At 37.6% G+C, this 21726-nt stretch overlaps 1 protein-coding gene across 1 annotated transcript; it reads left to right on the forward strand.

Annotated features, from left to right (window-relative positions):
- Positions 1–2572: 2572 nt before the first annotated feature.
- Positions 2573–7421, forward strand: GCSH (glycine cleavage system protein H). Its single transcript, XM_009277339.1, has 5 exons — positions 2573–2630; positions 3568–3647; positions 4887–4950; positions 6545–6676; positions 7292–7421. The coding sequence occupies exons 1-5, from the start codon at positions 2573–2575 to the stop codon at positions 7387–7389; spliced, it is 432 nt and encodes a 143-aa protein (XP_009275614.1). The 3' UTR covers positions 7390–7421.
- Positions 7422–21726: the final 14305 nt, after the last annotated feature.

Raw genomic sequence — 21726 nt, forward strand, 5'->3', positions numbered from 1 at the left:
GCCGCCTGCAGCAGCCGGTGAGGGCTGGAGTGGCCTCCCTGCTCTGTGCGCGGAGCAGCCCCGGAGTTTGAATCTCCGCCTGCCAGACCCTGCTGTGCAGAAGTACTTCGTAGCGAGGCGTGTCTTGTGTTTTAGCTGCCCGTGCGGCTAGGAAGAGCACGGCCGGGTGGAGCGGGATGCTGCAGCTTCCCCTGGGCTGTGCTCGTCTCGGACGGGTCATCTCCACCCGCTGGTGCAGGGCTGCCCATATGGGAATCGGGGAAAAGCCTCGCAAGATGGCTGAAGCCTTGCAGGGGCTTATAGCTGCAGGGGACAATTAATGCCTCCTTGCTTTTGGCAGTGCGGGTTTCCCCCGTCCCTTGTCCTGGTGCTGACACTCTCCCAATTTCTCCTCCCATGAGGAGCTGGTTCATCTCTGTTAACTGGCAGAAAACTTTTAACCTCCTCTCCATGCAGCAGTTTTTCAGCAAAGTGGCCCTGTCCCCTTCTGGGCGCAGCTGCAGGCTTCACTGAGTGGGCCGAGTGTGGAGAAAACAAACTTGACAAAAAGAGTGGATAGCTTTTCCTGGGATCGTCGTGCTGAAACAGCTTGTTGATAGCTCCAAGGAGCATCAGCAGCAGTACAAGAAAGGGGCCAAAATGGGTGGGTGGAGGAGGCAGGCCTGCAGCAGCCCCAGCAGTTAGATTGGCGTGGGCTGCCAGGAAACCTGAGCCAGATTTTCAGGGCCTTGGGCTTGTTCAGGCTAAAGAAGTTTGGCTCTGTCTCATCAGCTCCTGTGCAGTGTAGCTACAGAAGTGGTAAGGCAGGAGATGGCACACATCGGTGCTTGGTGTGATTTTGCACTTAATGTAGTTAATTCTGAAAGTATCTCCTGCTGTCGAAGCTCTCTTTGAATGACAGTTAGCCACAGAAGTCTGAAAAACAGAATCCGTGGTACTCTAGCAAACAGAAATGTTGAAAAGGCGGGACAGAAGAGGAGGAGAATATGCTATAAAAGTAATGACTGCCACTAAGAAGAGGTCATAAATTTCCTTCCAGATAGGTTAAAAGACTATCTGTTTAACTGCCTTCTGCTGCAAGTGAAAGAAATAACATTTATTAGTCATTATTTATAAATTGAGTCAAGATCTAAGCTGTTTTCACTATTCTAATTGTTTAATATACCCATTGTTTTTCTGTAGATATAACTTGAAGGAATAACATAAATTATGCTTTTGGTTTAGGCAAAGAGGAAAAATTTTCTACGCCTCTTTGTGGAGGTGTGAGTTTTCCTTCACTTTTCAGGTATATATTTATGAAATATTTAATAGAAGCAGGCTAAACTAAATAAAGGTCTGAATTCAGAATGTGCTGGTTAAGCTGAAACCAAAGTCATGTTGAAGTGAACGAAGCTGGAGTAAATTTAGCTGCTTTTCTGAAAAAGAATGCTCATAGAAGAGATTGGGTATGCTTTGACATCTCATATTCGTTTAATTTGATTTATTTAATGAGCTGATCACATAAGCTCAAAGTTCAAATTTTGAGATTACTTATTAACTGTTTTTCATTTGACCTTTATTTGTAGTGTTTTTTGTTACATGGTTAGAATTTTTCATTTTTCCCTTTTTTTTGTCCTTCAAGAAGCTTATGTGCTCTTCTAACTGTTGAGAACATTTTACTGGTGTGTTCCAAACGGATCATGGAAGTCTTCTGGTTTTCTTTCTTTTTTTTTTTTTTTTTTTTTTAAACCTTGCTTTATAAACAAATCTTATACGATATTATTATCCTACATAAAATGATATTGGTTGGCTTCTTTGTGACATGTAATGTCACAAATGTTCAGCTTGGGTTTGGGATTCTGTGTCATTCTCCGTTCTTATGGTTCATTACTCATTTCCAATGAAATTCCTATGGGTTTAATGTCTTGACCTAAAATGATTTAAGACGTTTGATTTCTTCTGTTCATTAGAACGTGTCCTGAGAGATTTTTGTAGATATAAATAATGCTAGCTGAAATTCTCTGGGTTTTTTGAGTGATAATTCATGGAAAAATACTTCATATTTGCGTTTTACTCAAAATTTTTCATGTACTGTACTGGCAAAAACATGTATTGCTCTACTGAGGTCTATAAAACTTAGGCCATCTTCAAAGACAAACCATTTTATCTGAGACTTGCTTCTCTTACACGTTCAGACATAAGACGATCACTACAGTTGAAACAGCTTAAAATATGACTGACTTACAGTGGAAAGATTTTAGCAGGTCTACAGTGAGAACTTCTGTTTTCTTCATGTATAAGTTTAGAAAATATACAAGTATTTGCAGAAGTGTAGTTTCTCTAGCGGGTATAAGGAGTCCAGCCTGGAGGAGGAGTCTGAGAGGAGAATTTTGAACTCAAAAGGAAGGTCCAGCTGTACTACTCTGGCACTAATCACACAGGGAGCTCTGTTTAAGAAGTTATCTTCTCCAGCTTCTGCAACATCCCTTGCCTGATTGGATAGGAGGTACAAGTGAAAATTAAAAATAAATTAATTTAAAAAAAAAAAAAGGGGGGGGGGGGGGGGGGGGGAGAAAGTATCTATGGGGAAACTATGGAAATGAGAAAACAGACAAAGCAGGCTGAAAATGCTCAGAGTAAAAAAGTTCCAGGTAAAACACTGGCAAGAAAAATGTTGCCTGTTGTTTCAATTACTTCTTTTGAAGTTTCTCCATATGACTTTATAAAAAGAATTGCTTCTAATAAAAGCTAGCACAAGCTGCTCTGAATCTTACAGATCTAAAATATATGTAGAATTGTAAGATTGCTGTGAAAAGACTTAAAATAAGCATATATTTAAGACCCTGTTAAAACTATACAGAATAACTACTGCGTTCTTCTCACAGTAACAGTATTAACAGAGAGCAAATTATTTTAAGTAACAGTTGCCTGTATGAGTCGCCTTATTAATTTGCCCTGTATTAATTTGCCTTAATTTTACAAAGACCTGTGACAACATTAATTGGGGAGAAATAGACTCTATAGGAAATGTCAGGGGGAGGGAGGGGAATCAGCCACTTCTGCTAGCTAGGTTGCAAGTTTTTTACTTCAACCGATGGCTCTATTTAAGTACTTTGAATGAGATGCTGCAATGCTGACAGTGTTTCTAACGAGTCACTAACACTGGCCTTCCCAGGAATAATAGAGTGGTTGTCAGAAACAAACACTAAATATGCTTGAAAAGCCGCTATGCTATCATAGAAATGCACAACTGAGTAAAGTACCATATGTGCTTCAGATGTATACTTTTGTTTGAAGGAGAACTACTCCTTTTGCTCCTGTACTTTATCAGTCTCTAGAAGATTGCACAGGAACTAGTAATACTCTCAGCAGAACACCTAGTGAGCTTCTACCGTGTCACTAAGCATGTCATGAGCAGAACAAAATGCTTCTGTAAATTGTATGTGCTGTTTAAAATATTTTCCAAGAAAAACAAACAAAACTAACCTCAGTAAAAAACCCCCACAGTTTAAGGCTGCAAATGTGTTATTGTATTTAAGTGAGCAACATGTCACTTATTTCTGAAATATCAAGTTTGTTTCCTTTTAGCCCGCAAATTCACAGACAAGCATGAATGGATATCTGTTGAAAATGGCATTGGAACAGTAGGAATCAGCAATTTTGCACAGGTATTGATCTCTCCCCCCTTACCCAAGTCTGCAGTATTTATTTATGCGTACCTGCTCTTGTCCTTGCTCTTTGGACAGTTACTGGGTTTTATTGTTCTAATTACATATGCTACACACTGAGTGCGATTTTTGGACTTGTATCTATCACATTATTTGTGAAGTGAATGCTGCTTCAGCATTCTAATAAATTCTTAATCACTTCAGATTGAGCCTATGGAGAGCTGAACTTGATGAGAGACTTAATGGTTCAGCAGAATTTAAAAACTTCCTTTATTACTTCAGTTCTTATAGGCCTGAGAAGTTCGTGGCTATGTGAAGAGGACATCATGCGCTTTTTAGGCCAAATTTTCCTTGAACATGAATACGGTGCAGTCCCTCTGGCTAAAGAACAATTGTGAATAGAAGTACAACATGGCATATTTCTTACTCTAGGATAGAAATTCCTTTGGATGTTTTTTTTTGGTTTGTTCTCATGCAAGTACTTGATTTGGAATAGTCACAGCCAAATTTGGGATAGAGATTCACTGTATGTGAAACTGAAGAGAATCTAATATGAGAAGCTATCAATGAAGTGGAATTAATTTTCTTAGGACAAGCAGCATTTCCCATATCTCAGTTTTCTATAAATAACACTAATACTCTACACGATCCCTAGTCTTTTGTGAGGTAGGGTACGTTTGTCAGTGAAGAGGCAGAAGCCTATTCTGGCTGAGCTGATTCTTGTGGTGATAAGGCTCCTTATTAAGTCAGTAAGGACAAACTGTATGCTAACAGCTCTCCAGTTGTCTGTGTCTCTGGGGAGGAATCATTGCGTTTTCTTTCAAATCGCACTGGAAGTAAATCCTCTGTGCTTTGTAACAAAAAGGTAATTCCCTCAAATCATTGGGAACTTTGTCCTTTAAAACTGTTGTTACTCTAGCTGATGATAAGAAGATCAGCAGATGTTATTTCTCATTCTGCCTGAAGAAATCTGTATATAAACCTTGTAACTCAGCCTGAGGGTTATTAATACTGTAATAGATAAACAATAATTTGGCATTTGGGGCATGATAACAAAACAGTTTTTTCAAGTTAAATGTCTAAAAAGAAAAAGTGAAAAATATGCAGTCCTTAAAGAATGAGAACTAAATTTAGAGACAGAGATTACTTATATACAGTGATTCTAGAGTTACTGTATCAGATCTCTGCTATGTATAGTTTCTTTAATGTATGCTTTGATGCTTTTGTTTTTCTTTTAAGGAAGCATTAGGAGATGTTGTTTACTGTAGTCTTCCAGAAATTGGGACAAAATTGAGTAAACATGGTAAGTTTCAGCTCTAACTTCTGATGAATTACTCTACTTATCCCACTATCCCTTTGCAAAGATGAATTTTATGAAGTAATCTTTGTGTTCATTAATACCATTATAAATCTTCTGGATGCAGAATAAATTCAGGTATTTCTACAAGAGACAGCTTTAATTTTGAATTCTCACTGTCAGACCATGCATGGTAGCAGAAAATACCTGCTCATTAAACTGTGAAGACATTCATTTAAAAATCAAACATTTGAAATATATTTTTGTAATCATTTTATCTCTACTCTGTTTTTAAAATATTTATGCTTTGATTTGGACTTGCTAGTGTTTAGGCTGGCTTATTTGTAATTCTGCAGTTACGCATTTCACAAGTTGCATGATGTGAAACATCTAATTGACATCAAGCTCTAATTTTTCTATGAATATACAGACTCAGTAATTTTTGGGTATCAACTGTAATCATAGATTTTTGCTCATTAGCAATGTACAAATTGTTACATTCTTAAACATTCAGTTACGTAATTTTCCATGTTAAAGAAGAGTGAGTGTTAACAGGTAAAAAGGAAAAGCCTATTTCTGTATTAACCTGGAGAGCTGTCTCGCTAGTATATGAAGAAAAGATTGTCATTAGCTTCAGACATTGCAGAACAAGAATGTGGATTTACTGAGGTAAAGTAGCAGGCCTTTCTTTTGCCATCCTTCTTGTGGAATAGGTCCGTATCGAACTGTTTTGGCCAAATCTATTACATTGCATTGAATGGTGAATGTTAGACAAAAGATCTTTCTGTTTAGGGTTTTAATTAACCAACTTGTAGTTTTGTGTTATCTAAAGGAATTTCATTTCCATTTAGTTCGTCTCTTTTCTACCCGTTCTGGCCCTAGTCTAATTCCAAGCTTTCCCAGAACATGTTGTTCTCTGATTCCTTGTGCTGATGCCTATCTACTCTTCTGACAGCTCTGTGTTCCTCCAGGCTCTGTCTCGTTTGCTTGTGGCTTAGAGTTACTCTGGACTAACATTGCTCCAGGCACCATTTCCATAACTGCCTACAAAATAGAAAAAAGGGAGGAGCGGCTGGGTGATTCCAGTGTGGTGCTTCTGAATACTAATGTGTGTTTTCCAATGAGTGCAAACGTAACACTTGATAGTGTTTCTGAAGAAAAACTGGGATTCCTGAAATTGTGGATGTGTCTATTTTGTAACCAAATTATGTATAAAAAGCTTTAAATTGTAGATAGAATGCATATTTAGGTCTCTTGCAGCAAGAGCTGGATGTGGTTTCTTCTAAGCCTTTATCATATCATATGCTGTAGGGCTTTAGCCAAAGGATTAGCCAAATGTAAGAAACTTCTGTGCCTTCTGTAGTAGCCAGCTAGCTAGTGTTATGCAGGTTCCCCAGAATAATTTGGGAGCATAAACATTGAATTTAATACTGCTGATCGTTGTCATAAAGTTGGTGACTTCAATCTCTTTGACAGTTTTCCTTGCTCAAGATCAAGATGCTTTTTCAATGGCTAGGTCATCACCAGAACGTCTTGACTAAAAAACTAAAGCGCTTTCTATTTTCCTCTTAAAAGCGTTCAATCATGTTCTGCGTTTCAGATGAGTTTGGAGCTTTGGAAAGTGTGAAAGCTGCTAGTGAACTCTACTCTCCTCTCTCGGGAGAAGTGACTGAGATTAATGCTGCCCTTGCAGATAATCCAGGGCTTGTCAATAAATCTTGTTATCAAGATGGTAAGATCTCATTTTTATCTTTCAATAATGAATACCACCTGGATTCTTGCTATCACAAATGGCTCTGCAATTCCTAGTTCTTCCAGTTCAATGGTATGGAGGCTTAAATGGAATATATTGAATATAGTTCAAGCCCAATAAAATTTAATGTGAAAGTATTATCGTAGTCTTGTCTTTGCTGACAGCTACTTTACAATGTATTCTTTTCAGACATAGGCTGTGGTTGAATTTAAATCTCTTTCCCTTGATTGCATTTCTCTTTTTTGATCTTGTGACGGCTCATGATACTGAGAGGTCAGGCTCTTTTAATACTCATGATACTGAGAGGTCAGGCTCTTTTACTCTTTGTAGACAGCGTGTCCTTAATGCCACTGTCGGAGGCAGTACTAAATTAGATAGCTGGTCTGACTCAAAAGGCCATTTCTTAGGACAGGTTGTTTGTGTAGTTTTTAAAGTATTGAAACATTGTTTTGCCTGCACAAGAAGTCCTGTTGATTCTACCAGTGTTACAGGGCTTGTGTGCCTACTGGGAGTACCTTTCTAGGGCAGTAATGTGAATGAATCTTTCTTGTAGGATACTAGCAACCGTTTTTCTTTTTAATTTCCTAACTACAGGTTGGCTTATCAAGATGACTGTGGAAAACCCTGCTGAACTTGATGAACTGATGAATGAAGATGCCTATGAGAAATACATAAAATCCATTGAGGAGTGAACTGGAATAATGAAATAAATCCATATAAAATATTTCAGTGTAGTTTGTCATCAATGAGTGAAGTAGAGAATATCCAGTTTTGGCAACCTGAAAAATACCACTTATGATCACATACACAGGCCATAAATAATTGCAGTGATAAAAATGTTTAACATCTGCATACCTGTGAGGGTTTTTTATTCTAGATTATCTGATTTATGTAACTTCAGGATGTTATCTATGATATTTTGGTGAACAAAATTTATTTGCTAAAATATATACTTCCCACGATTCATCTGACAATCAAATTTAGTAACAGCCTTAATATGGTAATTCTGTTGTAGGCACGTGACTGTTCTCGTAACCTGGACTACAGCTTTCCCTGAAATACTTTTCTGTTGCTCCCAAGATACTGAAAAGCAGTCCCTCCCTAACTTCCTAATATTTTTCCTAATTATAGTTGCAAAGATGATACCAAAAAAGGAGAAACCATATCAGCTACCTCTTTGCATGATTTTTACTTCATTACAGAATTTATTAATCCTTTATGTTTTCCTTCTTCATTTTACTATGTAATCAAATAGTTCTGCCTTTGAGGCAGAAGGGTATGGTCCTTGTCTTCTGTTTTTTATGCTTTCTTAGTATGCAAAACTCATGCAATGATAGTTTATCAAGGTTCTGGAGTGGATTGTTTAGGCTGTATTTTTTTTGCCTGGTAAACACTAACTATGTCAAGTAATTAAGGAATTCTACATCTTGTGCTTAGCAATTGTGGTGATTTCAGAAGAGTTAGATACTTTTGAAAATTGTGTGATCAGTAATAGTTTGAGATATAATGTATCTATCTGTGTCTGCCTCTGAGATCACGTAGGCACACTGCTGTAATGACATCACAGGAATGAAACTAAAACTTTCACTTTGCAAAACAGTAAACTAAAGCAGCTGATTCCATTAGACTTAATATTTAACAAATCCATAAAAGTGCACTCAAAGTTGATGTGACATCTAAGGGTAAGGTTGAGTTGTACAGACCTGCACTTTAGGAAAACATAATAGTACAGCAGAGTTTTCATCTAAAACTTTTTTCTACAATTTTAAAATAGTGATTAGAAGCTAAGCACAAAACAGGAGCAAAAACCAAGTATCTGTAAGTTGATCTAAGGGGAAGCAGGGGGACGTTTAATCCCTATAAGATGAAGATGACAAAGGCAAAATTCATATTCCTTTGGAAGTTACTTTCAAAAGCACAGCCCTTCTAAAGGGCAGAAACACACTGCAGGTTATACAGAAACCTTTCTAGTGTATAAAAATGTAGGTCTTTCTTTTAAGATCTGAAGGGATGTCAAAGTAATTGGTGGGTTTTTCTAGATCCTAGGAGCTAATTTTTCCTACACCAGTCACAGATAAAAGCCCTGCCAAGAGACTCTACTGTGTATTTAAGATAAAACTATCTTCTCCATAGGAGTTAAACTGCAAAGTGACTGAGGAAAGAGCGGGTTTGACTGTTCCACGGGAGCCCTAACTTGGCAGTGGCTGATAAACAATGGGTTTGACTGTTCCACGGCAGCCCTAACTTGGCAGTGGCTGATAAACAAAAGGCTCCAGTGAACCTAGTGTAAATGCCTTGAAAACTGTCAGTACTTACCACGCACAGTATCATGCGGTATTTATCGTGACAACATGCCAGAGAGCTGGGAGCTTGAGCCTGGCCCTGGCCCCTTACAGACTTCCCATGCCAGTTTGGGTCTTCAACCTCCCTGTGCACTTTCCAAAGGGAAAGAGAAAGTTTGTTTCGAAGTAGAATGAATGCGGGCAAATGGAGATAGGAATGCATGAAAATGTTTCCATTTGATACTGTTTCGTCCACTCTCTTTTTTTTCAACTTTATACTGGAGAGTAATAGGCCCTTCATTCATTGCCATGTAATATACGACCCTTGTGGATCTCCCTTTAAAGGTTAGTCCAGAGCATTATAATGCATTTTTATACAATTTTTTCCTTAAAAAGTTTATATTCTTTCCTTTTGATCATGAAATAGTCATTTCTGTAATCCCCTAAGGAACCTGGGGAATAGTAAAAACTGGCAAATCTGATCTCTTCCTCAAGCTTTGCCCTCATCTGTGTGTTAGCAGTGTTTATAAGGTTATACATGAGTATGGATAAATGACAACTTTCTTGAGAAACCATCTGAAACAGAATTCAACCTTTCTTTCATGGTGTACAGTTGGAGAATGGATGTTCCTTTGCTTAAAGAGGAGGACCAGGAACCTCTCTATCCTTAGTCCTTTTAGGGTTTTATATGACCTTGAAGTGATTTTTTAAATTTCCCAATTCCTCTTAAAATGGGAACAACAATATTTAGGTGCTTTTCTTGTGTGGTTTATGCTGAGAGCTCTGGTGTTCTGCAGCTATTTAGGCCAAAGGATGGCTATTGGAGCAAATATTTTTATATCTTTCTACAATCCACTCAACTATCTGAACTATGCTGCCAGAAGAATGTATTCTTCCTTGTTTGATGTATGCTACGCAAGCAGAGCTCCTAGCTTTCGAATAATCCCGTAACTTCACTACATTCAGCAGCAGCAGGAAGCCTCAGGCAGACCACCATACACAGGTTGGAGCCAGCCTCTGGAAGAGCATGAACGCGAAACTTGCTGGCATGAATCCACAAAGAATGCCTTTCGTCAAAATAAAAGACGCAATGAATGTGTATTAGCTTTGGTCTATGACACAATTTTAAATGCTTTTGTATAAATCAGGAGAAAACATTGAACTTGTTCACCAGTGTGTGCTCCTACAGAAAATGAATAAAGGAAATTATTTTTTACAAAATAACCACTTTATCTGTGACCTCTTAAGTCTTGATCCTGAGCTTAAGAACTTAACACTCGTAATTACTGGATGCTAAACATTATAGACTCAGTAGAGAGACCGGCTTTATGGCAAATTATGTTTTTTCAAGCGATGTCTAGTTTTGAAGATTTTTATCAACATTAGTCCTGAAAAGATTGCATACCTAAAATTTTGTCTGGTTTTCAACCAATGAAGTGCTGCCTCTCCTTGTGAATCTTGACCCATCATATATATATAAACACAAATCATGTAATTGTTACTTCTGATCAGAGGGAAAAAGAATCAATGGTGTAAAACTCAAGCAACAAAAAAATACATAAAGAATAACACTTGGTATTTTGATGAACATAAAGTAAGGGCAATGTCAACTTCACTGTCGTTAAATTAGCAGTAACACAATTACCTAAGCAGCTCTGGTGGGCAGATCTCAGTTTCTAATGCCCCCTTAACTGGTGTCTCCAGGCAGTTGATGTCCTGTGGATAAGGATCCTCTTTCCTGTTTCTTCATACTGACAGACTGGGAATTTGCAATCTTCCTGTAGTAATGGCTCCCATCACAGAGTTTTAATACGCCAAACTGACACATGAAGGACATAACGTCTATCTTCACATCAGCCTAGTCACGTGAATAAACAGGCCTCTACCAATAAATCAATCCAGAATGAGCCTCAGCTCCTCAACTGAGCACGTGAGACTTTTCTGTTGTGATGTTGGGAGACATCACACAGCAAGAGGCCAAGGAAATTGCACCTCCTGCACTGCATATTTTGGAGAAGAGAAAGAAAACCTAAGAAGTGTGCGTAATTAATAACACGAGTTCACCAGTGGGTGGAATGCTCCAGGTTGATAAATGGTGACGTGCCAATTTAAATAACTGCAAATTAAAAAAGAAATTATTGCATAATTTCACCACACGGTGGCACCAAATAATTGCAAATTAAAAAAGAAGTTATTGCATAATTTCACCACACGGTGGCACTCGAAACGTTAAGGACAGTAACACAGGGGCAAGGTGAGGAAGAGCGGTCAGTCAGCCTGTCTAGTTCAGCTGCTTAGCCGCTAAAAGGTACTGCACTGACACCTCAGCTTCGGTGTAATTCACTTTCCGAGGTCAACTTCAAGATCAGAAAAAATATTAAGCACATCTTGCTTCATTGAAAATGTTTAAAAAAAACCCACTTCTCACAGCACTATATGTAACAAAGGAATTATTAACTTAAACCTTATTTTATTGTACCCATCATCTTACCATCTTTCTTCTCCCCCAGTCTCCTCTTCCCCCTTCTTGCAGCACGCCTAAAATTTGGCCTGGTGAGGAAGGGGTGTGCATGGACAGTCTAAAATTTTACCAAGTTCCAAACGTGATGCCAGCCATTACGTCAATAGGAGCCTTTCAATAGCAGAGAGAGATTGAGGTTCTTCCACCAAAGCCACAGATAAACTGCTTTTACATTAATGAAGCTGCATCGGGCTCAGAGAGACTGCAAAAGTCACCTACGTACCACAGTGCCATTTCTACAGACAAACGTGATTTAATGTGGTGAAATGTGACTGGACTGATGGAAAACTGAACATCCTTTGGCAAGCCATTTCCAGGGAATATGACCTCATGGATGTAAGACAATATTAAAAGACTCTTGAGCAACGTCCATCAGTGTAAATTACCAGCAAGATATGCTGCAGATGGCACAGACAAATTTTGAGAGCAGCTTAGGAGTGTCCTCAATGTAATTTTCTCCACACACTACTTGAGACACAGTCTTAGAGGAACAGTCCTTGGCAGGAGAATTTAGTCTGTGGTATCTGGATTGGTTAGAGTTTGCCTCACAGTATTGATATCCCTCTCTTCCTGACAAAGCATAATTCAGTCACTTCAGACCTGATCTATTTTAATGCAGTACAAGTGTCCTACCGCCTCTGCTATTACAGTTTTATTTGTCATTCGTTTATAGTGTTTAATTATTTATGCTATTGAATGTATTTTGCTTAGAGATGTATTTTAATGGAGGTACAGCACTTGTACCTTTCTCTAACCATGGAAATCAATCCACAAGATAGGAGGATGAGTCTGCACTTCTTAGGACTCAAGAGTACTTCTGTTTTTCAGCCATCACCCCTCTCCCTTCTTCGCTGCATGGGTCTGGATCAAGAGAAAATGACAGAGAATTAAGTATTCTTGGCAACTCCTGTCAGTTCTGACAACCCCTCCCTTGTGTCACAACAGGTAAGGCAAAGCCAGCGATAAAACTGGTGTAATATCACCATTGCACGGCTCTTTTTTTTTTCTGCAATGTATCATCCTCATCTACAACTGAAACATTTTTGCAGCTTTCTATTAGACTAAGGGGCATTTCTTACATCAGGTTGGCCTGGTAAATGTGTTAGACAACAAAGAAGAGAATTCAGCCATTCAAAACCTTGATAGGAATTTTTTTGTCTACTTCCCATATCTTCCATAGGTTCAAAGAGTAACTGAAGGACAACATGGTCCTTTAATGCATGCCCCTGCTTCTATGTGATCTAAAGTAGTATTTCTAATAGGGAATCTAATACAGTCTTGCAAAGGGCCACTCTTTAGAGGTAGCACAGACAACCCTTATTTCTCCTTTCTGCCTGCCCCTGTATACACGGAGAGTTGCAAGGAAGAAGAGGCAGTCATCCTGAGGTCAAAAAAAGGTTGGGAACCACCATGGCTCTAGCTTATGACAACAGCACGAGCTCTTGGGATGAGGTTGCATGAGAACCTGAGCTGCTCCCTGGTGCTCCCCGCTGCTGAAAGACCAGGCTCTTGCTCTCTCCCTCCCTTCTCTCTGTACCTGATCCTCCTCACTCTTGCCACCTCTGCCGCTGAGAGAGGCTCCCCCATTCGAGACAGCCACGGCATTCAGTACATCCCCTGGGCCAGTTCAGCTCATCAGTCAGAGCAAAAATTGTTGGTAGATTCCAAGAAGTGCCCAGAGAAGGGCGTTAAGAAATAGGGATTGTTATTCTCATTATTAGTAGTACTACTATAGGAATACTTCATACATTTTAACACTTGTTATTAATAAGACTCTACTGTATGTAATTCTGATTGTCAGATGAATTACTGTAAGCATATTTTGTCCCATGTAAGAGTGAAAAAAAAGAAAAATTAATCCAAGACTAAAGAACAATGTAAAACTATTCTTTTTTTTTCATTTTACAGCACTATGACTTCATCATAATCTTCACCCAAAAATGTAATCTCATTACTTCAGGATCACTCAAGCATAACAGCAGTTTTAAATTCAAAGCATATGCCTCAGGAAAAAGAAAAGGGAAATTATACTCTATTATTCTAATTATTACAGTCTAATATTTATATAATGGCACCTTAAGAAAACAGTTCTGGATTCTGCAATTTATGTGAGCTAGAAGTTCTTTTTTACTTGAACAAAAAGATTAGATAGACGTAAAATCAGAAAACATTCCCTCTGGAAACAAACTTAAATCTGGGGCTACATTTTAATTACTTTGCTCTTCCAAAGAAACACATGAAAATATTATTATTTATTATTATTAATAAGCAACAACTAAGCAGATGTTTCTGAAAGAGTACAGAAAAATAAGTTTTACTAATTACATGAGAACAAACATGTAACATTTTTTCTCCTTATGGCTATACGGCTTTTATCTGTATTATAAAGAAGGCTTAAAAAGTGTTCGTTAAAGAAAAGCTGAAAACTGTTCTTGGCATTGTAAGATAAGATGCTGTCTACAGTGAAAGACCGTGAAAACTAGTGCATTATAACAATTCAAGAAACAGATATTTTGAACTCAGCAACTAACAGAGAAAGAATATTTGGAAGAGTCCTTATGATTCATTTAGCTAATACCTAGATAGCCTCAATTCTGCATCGCCACCGGAGGAAGAGGCATGTGCTGGTTAAAGAAAGAGCTTGGCTGCAGTTACTGCTGAATATACATGGGGCTTAGAAACCTTCCTCCTAGTCCTTCAGCACTGAAAAATTTAAACTGTTGTTTTGTTTTTTTAAATGAAAATCACAGTTCTTTTCATAAAAATCACATTCTTTTCTCATCTCTTCCCTCTATGAAAGCCACTCCCTCCTCTCCTGAAAGACTGGTGTTTCTGTACTTTCTAGCACCTAGCACAGGCTTTTGGCAGTTAAATGTTGAATTGCACTTGAGGATGTTTCAAGTGTTACTAGTGACCGTAACGATGCAAAGCCAGGAAGGAGTAAAGTCACGAACAGCTGAAGTACAGGCATCCCTTTCTGAACGACAGACTGCTAAACTATGTCTGAAACGGTGTTAACAACACAAGACTATAAAGACAGCTACATACGTTTATGCCCACCGATAATCTCAGCCTATCTTCTTGAAAGACGGTTACACTTCAGAAGACCAGATTACCAACATCACTCAGCATACTGCAGCTTCCATAGAGAGCCCTCTTAACGGAGGCTGCCTGAAGACAAGTTGGCTGGAAAATCTGGCCCAAATATTAGATATTTGTCTTCAGATGTGCAGGTACATCACAACATGTCTTCATACATGCACTATGGATGAATTGGAACATAATTGTTTCAGATCCTCAACAAAAAAGAACTCATGGTTTGTCAGTTTAAAAAAGAGGTTTATATTCACCACTTGCTCACAATTTGTATCATTAATCTTTAATGACAGTTAGAAGCTACAGGTTTATAAATATAGATTTTTCATAATTGTGACAACCAGTGACTAGATGCGGTTTTGGTGGAAAATTGTCCGAAATACTGTAAGGCTAGGTAAATTACAAGGCATTATTAGAAAACATTGATCTTGAACTTTTGGTGATATTACATTACTTTTACCAACATTAGAAACAAACATTACTTGGTGAAATATAAACATTGCAGAAGAAACTACAACCAAAAGTAATTTACCAGTTAAGTACATAGTTAACAAACAACTTTTTTTTTTTTTTTTAAACAAAGTCAAGGTAAATCAAAGAAACAGTAATAAAAATTTGCATGTTAAGGAACACTGTCTTCAACAGACAGCATCTCCATTACAGGGAGAACTAATTTGTGTAACACTATACAGGAGGAGTTATGTTTGTTTAAACCATTCCAAGAACAGTAATTTTCTGTCACAGCAGTCAATTTTCCTGCGTTACAACATGGATTCATGTCCAGCTGCAGGTAGGTTTTGCACCCAGCTAGAGCTCATTTTGTATCAACCTTAAAATGCCTGAACTTCATGTCAGGGTGCACCTCCATGAAGCCAGTTACAGGATGTACACAGATGTTTGTTATACCACAGTTTAGAAACTGGACTCACGAGTAATCCCAACCAATTTTAGTTTTACTATTTGTGATCAGCTTTAAAAACATATATTTTAGCTTTTTGAGTTTAAAAGTATAGTACAATTTGGCTTATTTTTAAGATAGAGAGATACAAAAATTTTAAAACTCACAGTAGTAACACAACTTTTTGTCCTAGAAGGTGATAAAGAGTAAAGTATAATGCATGAAACTTCCTTATGCAATTTTATGAAATATTGTCTTGTTACTGTTATTCAAAGGAATATGATTATGATTTATTAAAGTCAGATTGGGCAAAAAAGAGCCTAAAGATATAACACTATTAAAGACATACAGTTTCCTTAATGACACTTAACAGAATATTATATACACAACACACCAATACAATAACTATCCCGATCAAGTTAATCCCTAAAAAAACAGGTGCACCACAATATTGCATAGAAAGAAATCCCTGGTATTAATAGACTTGCACTGGAGACTAGGACTTTTTCCCTGCCTTACTAAATCAAAGCACATACGTTTTTAAAAAGCACATCTCACATTTGACACATTTCTTAGCTATATTCTTTGGAATTGCTAGTGCATGTGTTATTTCAAGCACATTTTTATTCTGCATGCTATTGTTTAATATTAAAAAACTAAAATTGAAAGGAAAACAGTTTTCCTGCCTCCCCCCCCCCCAAATAATGTCATGTAAAATAATCTATGTTGCATAAAAATAAAATCAGACCTTTCTCAACAACAGAAAGTTCAAACAAAAGCCAGGATAGCTGAATGAAGAAGATATTCATAAAAGACAGGAAAATCCAGGGTCAAAAAACCTCTCTGTAAAATAATTTAAAAGTCATATTTAGAAGTTGGATAAAGAAGGAGTCCAACCAATAGCCAATGATTTTATAGCTCAGTATTCACTTTGATCATGGAAGACCTACATTCAAGTCCACACACTGATTTAAGGAAGAACTCTTACCATTTAACTGTTCTAGGGCTATTCTCTCATATAAGCTGAACCTGAGAAAACCTTCCTATTGAAACAGGTATGTTTCCCTGAACATGTTTCATTTTGAAAAATGTCACCATCTTCCATTTAAAAAAAAAATACTGATCAGCTCTACATAAGGCTAATTTTTTATTTATTTTACAGCAAAAATGACTACCTTTACTTCCTACCTTAAACTATTTATGTTTGAAAAACCTTAATTTCAGTGCTCAAAAATATTTTCATTTCAGTAAGTAATCCTTTCATATATTCAGAACACGTACACATGAAGTGCGTACAGGAAACAGAATTATTGACGATTTGCCAAAAGCCATGCAGTACAATTGGAAGGTGAAAGTCATTTTCTTCAGATATTCCTTATAGTGAGCACTTTCATCTCATGATACAAACTGTGCAGACAGATTAAATCCATCCAAAAGTTTTAATGATATGCATTATGCAGCATCAGATAAATAACAGTAAAAGCTGAAAAGACCATGTCTCCACAAATAGATTTCATAAAAAACTAGAACTTCTGATTTCAGGTAGAATATATATTTAGAATATCTGTGTAAGAGGTGAATATATACAATAAATATATACTGTTATAGTAACTACAGTCACAGTTGGTTTTGTTACTTAACTACATTATTGTAGAGGTGTACCAGGAAGACATATTTCTGGTTGTAACTTCTTTCAATGTAATATGGGAAAATATTACCAAATTCTTCCAGCTGCTACAGACACAGGGTTTCTGGCACAGCTGAAAATGTATCAGGAATTAGAATTTTTTTTTTTTTTTTTTAGTATAAATTTCATTTTAATGACAAAGCCATTATTGGACTTTTGGTGAGAGAGCTAAGGAACACATGAGATTTCTTCCTAGGAAATGTTGAAAGGCACATAAAAATTTCAATATATATTTAATCATACGTTAAAAAGCAGATTCTAAGTATTTCTGTAGGTTACATTAAAATATAGAATTAGCAGATGTTTACCTGTTGGCGCTATGGAAAAATGTTTCATGTATCTGTAAAGAGATCATGCTTTTGCATGAACAGACATTTGTTCATTCAAGTGATACATTTTTCCCTCACATACGCTGAAACAACAAAGAGTGTGCACTTCTTCTGTTGTTTACTGAGATACCGAGGCACACACATTCACATCAAAAAGTCACTTGCAAATGGTAAAAGGAGAAAAAAAAAATTAATTTACCTGAAATAATGTACATTTATTGAAAATAAGTACGAGAGTTTCAGTTACTGGTTTTATGCTAATAAATAGTAATATGTTTAGCTAGCTGAAATTCTGTTTACAGTCACTTAATTGTTTTGATTCCTGTTAGAATTTCTAATAATTAGAGCAGGTTTCAAAAAATATTGCCACGAAAGGCATGGAATCACATGCAAAAAACCTAGCAGTTTAAGTGTGAAGCAGCGAACACCAATGTATATCAGACACACAGTACAATTTGACTCACTGCATAAAGTATCATTATATTGCACATAAAATAACATGGCACAGTTCATAAAGCTACCACTTTGCACAATAAATGACAGACATTTTCACATCTGCAGAGACATAAGCAATGAATAATTCACTTAAAAGTGAAGTATGTGACCTAAGGATTACTGCCTTGCCTAAACCATTCTAGAATCGCTTGGAAAGGAAGGTGGCACGGGTTCTATTCATGCAAATAAAAATGCAAAGAGCTGACATTTTTTCCAGAAACAGGTTGACTTGAAGATTTTCAAATATTTTACTGTGCCTGTGAAAGTTCATTTTGTGGAACTATATTCTTTAGAAATGTGATTTTAAAAAGTTGTTTTGCTCTTGCTCCCGTTAAAATGATTGATGTCCCGCCAACTTGAAAATTATCTTCTTCAACACAAGTTTTTCTCCTCAAAGCCATCATTTATGCAAATAGTATATAATTATCATTTGGGATTTTTATTTCATTGCCATTTATCACACCGCTTCTAGCAAGCCACATGTAGATAGCATCAGACTGAAATCTAAAGGATTGGAAACTGTACATGAACGCTGCCAGTGGAAAAAATACTCACGGTCATTGCAACTGAACATGTTTTTGGAAATCTGAATAAATCTTGCCTGGAAATAAATTAACATGATAGAAGTGAAAATGTGTAATCAAAGCAGTGCAGCTTTGGCATATACTACTGACAAGTTTCTATTAAAACATCTCAAACTTCTTCCACAGGCTTCATAAATAGCATTCTCTAGTCAAAGCTGACTGGGCACAACCTTACCTTTCCAGGCTTTAAAAAGTGGGTGTTTATAAATGCTTCTGGAAGACTATGTCTTTTATTGGACTTGCACATATATCATTGATAATCTGTGACCAAGTTCAAGCCCATAAAGTTACCCACAAAATTTCATGTTGAGGATAAGCTTTACTGCTTGAAAGCTCAGGAGTCTCTGTTTTGTGAAACACCCTTCTGCTATGCTACACCCTCAAAAGGTTTAACATTCAGATTTATTGTCTGACAAATGGGGCTACAAATAAAAAGAAAAGAGCAGTAGTATCTGAACAGTATTATAAAGCCATAGCCCAATTCTGCCTACAAATTTTCAACCAAGAGCAACAGTAATTTCACCTAAGTCAAGATTAAAAAAATAGATAAAACAATAACTTGCCAGTGTACTTGATGCATGTACATCCATTTAGGTATTCCAAATTTAAAGAGTTTAAGCCACAGTTGCTATAAGGAGATTTTTAAATGATTAGAGACCTGCAGATGTTGCATAAATCAAACCACAATGAAAATTGCCATTCACTGGAAAATAATTTTGAAGTTCTAGAATTACAGCTATTCACTGTTAAAAATGGTTTTAGCACCGTTCGCATTTCTAAAGCCATTAAAACAGTAAATGGGAAATCTTGTTAAATCTTTATAAGCAAAGTTGCAGCATCAGTTCATCTAAAACGCATAGAAACTATTTTTTTCTCCGAGCGTTTTCACCATTCTACACAACACTCGTTGGTTCACTATTTGGGTAAAAAAGGCCAAGCAAAAAATGTTTTGGAAAGCTACAACACATAAATAAAAAGATGTTTGGCTATATTTCCACCAGATTTCAAAGTGCTTTCAAACGGAGACAAGTCCTTTTCCTTCTCTCCAGTATTAAGGCTCTTATTAAAAAAAAAAAAAAGTTTAACTAAAAGACACTTGGGCTTTCTCTATCAAATACACCACTTAATATGCTTTAATCATGAACATTTTAAGACGCTAGTTCTGCAATTCTAGCTTTATAAATGTGTACTAGCAACATATAGGATTACTTTATTAAAAGATCAGGGCCTTAATATTCTAAAATGTGAAATACTCAGTAGATGCTCACAGTACATTTCTTTATTATCCTGTTTCTCTTAAAAACACAGGGATTACAAAACTGACTGGGAAATTAAAACCAAGTTACCAATACTACAGAAAGTAGTCTTGCTGTTATTTCCATTAAATCAGAAACAGTGATCTAGAGAAATTAAATGAAATACTCTTTTCCCATCAAGTTTCCAGACCTTTTTTTTTCTCCCAGAATTTGTAAGTTTAATTACTCTGACTGAACCAGAGCCTCAGGAGACAAAAGGGCTCTCAATTCCCACCAAACTCAAAAGGTTCTATGGGAACTCCACATTACTCAAGCTGTTTGGGACACTTAACCCTTCTGAGGAACACAAAAATGCAGTTAAAAATCACATTTCATTCCTAAACATTCTACAGAAGATCCAAAACGTTAAAGGCCTGATCTTACAGCCCTTCATAATCGGAAGATCACACTGACATCGGTTTTACCACTCTCAGAAGTCGTATTTGTAGAGGTCCCTCTCCTGCAAACGCATACACGCCTAAATCCTGGAAAATTAGCACCCAGATTTGGCACCAGCACAACCTGTATTCAGCTGAACTCCTGAAAAAGCAAGCTAAAAAAGGAAAATACTATGTTTGCTGCTAATATAATTTAAAACATATCTTTGAAAGCAGAAGTCAGCATGCTCTGTAATTTTTATTGATATATTTTATATGGCAAGATATGACTTTCTTCAATTTGTCTAACTAAATTTAGCCAGCTTTGTGAAATCTGCCACTTACTGAAATTATTATGAAAAATTTGGAGCATTTTGTTTTTCAGAAAGCAGGGTCCTGCATTGCTACCTTAACAAAGGAAACTCAATTAAACTGTTAACAGAAATAAAACTGAAAGTGTTGCTTGGGATGCGGACTAAAATTATGGATTCAACTCTTGTCACCTCTAGTTCCTTTGGTGCAATTCCACGACTTTCCTGCTGACCTGAACACAAGCAGCTTTATGGGACCAATCCTCCTGAAACAAACATCAGATCCTGACAAACCTTAACAACACACCACGTGAATTTTAAAACAAAACACTTGCTTTATAAAATCTCTCAGTGGGTCGCATTTCAATTAGTATGCGACATTATTTTTCTTTTCTAAATACGCTTAAACATATCCAGCAGAGTTCAAAGTTTAAAAAGAATATATCTTTGCTTTAAACCGATCAATCATTTTTACAGCATGATGAAACACAGCTACACCTGGGGGCATCCGCACTCTTGTCTTTCTGGGTTCGAAACTGTAATCTGTCCCTTAACGCTGCCCTATCGGGCCCTTAACCCTGCAGGGCAATTAACACGAGTGGGTCAGCGAGGCTCTGAACACGGACCCACACCCCGCCGGAGCCGGGCTTTGCTTAAGCAGGATTAGGCAAACAGGATGGCTGGACGACGGATGCCCTGTGACACTGCCCTCCCTGTTTCCAGAGCCTGACCCTCTTGTCTTGAGGTGACAGCAGCTGATCCTGACCTCCGGAACCCGGGAGCATTTGTTTGCACCTCTGGATCCTGGTCCTGACTAGTAAATTCTGCAAATGCCCTGCGGCCCCTCTCTCCCCACACTCCAGAGCCAGTAGCCAACACTACCACCAGCCGCCTTGGTGGTAGCCACAGTGCAGCGGGAGATGGAGGGAGAACCCGTGCCCCGGCCGCCCCCCGTGCCCCCGGCCTCCACTGCCGACACCCCCGTGACAGCCTGGAAGGTTTCCCCTCGACATCGCTAGTGAAATAGAAAATATAAATTATCCATCTGTAAACAGAATTCAGGAAAACATCTTCCCGCGACTTACAGAGAAGCGGCTGGAAACGAGGCCTGCGCGGGGCCGCAGACCCCCGGGCGGGCAGGGCGGCCGGCGAGG

This window comes from Aptenodytes forsteri, unplaced genomic scaffold, assembly GCF_000699145.1.
Source record: "Aptenodytes forsteri isolate BGI_AS27 unplaced genomic scaffold, ASM69914v1 Scaffold50, whole genome shotgun sequence".
In the NCBI taxonomy this organism is placed as follows: domain Eukaryota; kingdom Metazoa; phylum Chordata; class Aves; order Sphenisciformes; family Spheniscidae; genus Aptenodytes; species Aptenodytes forsteri.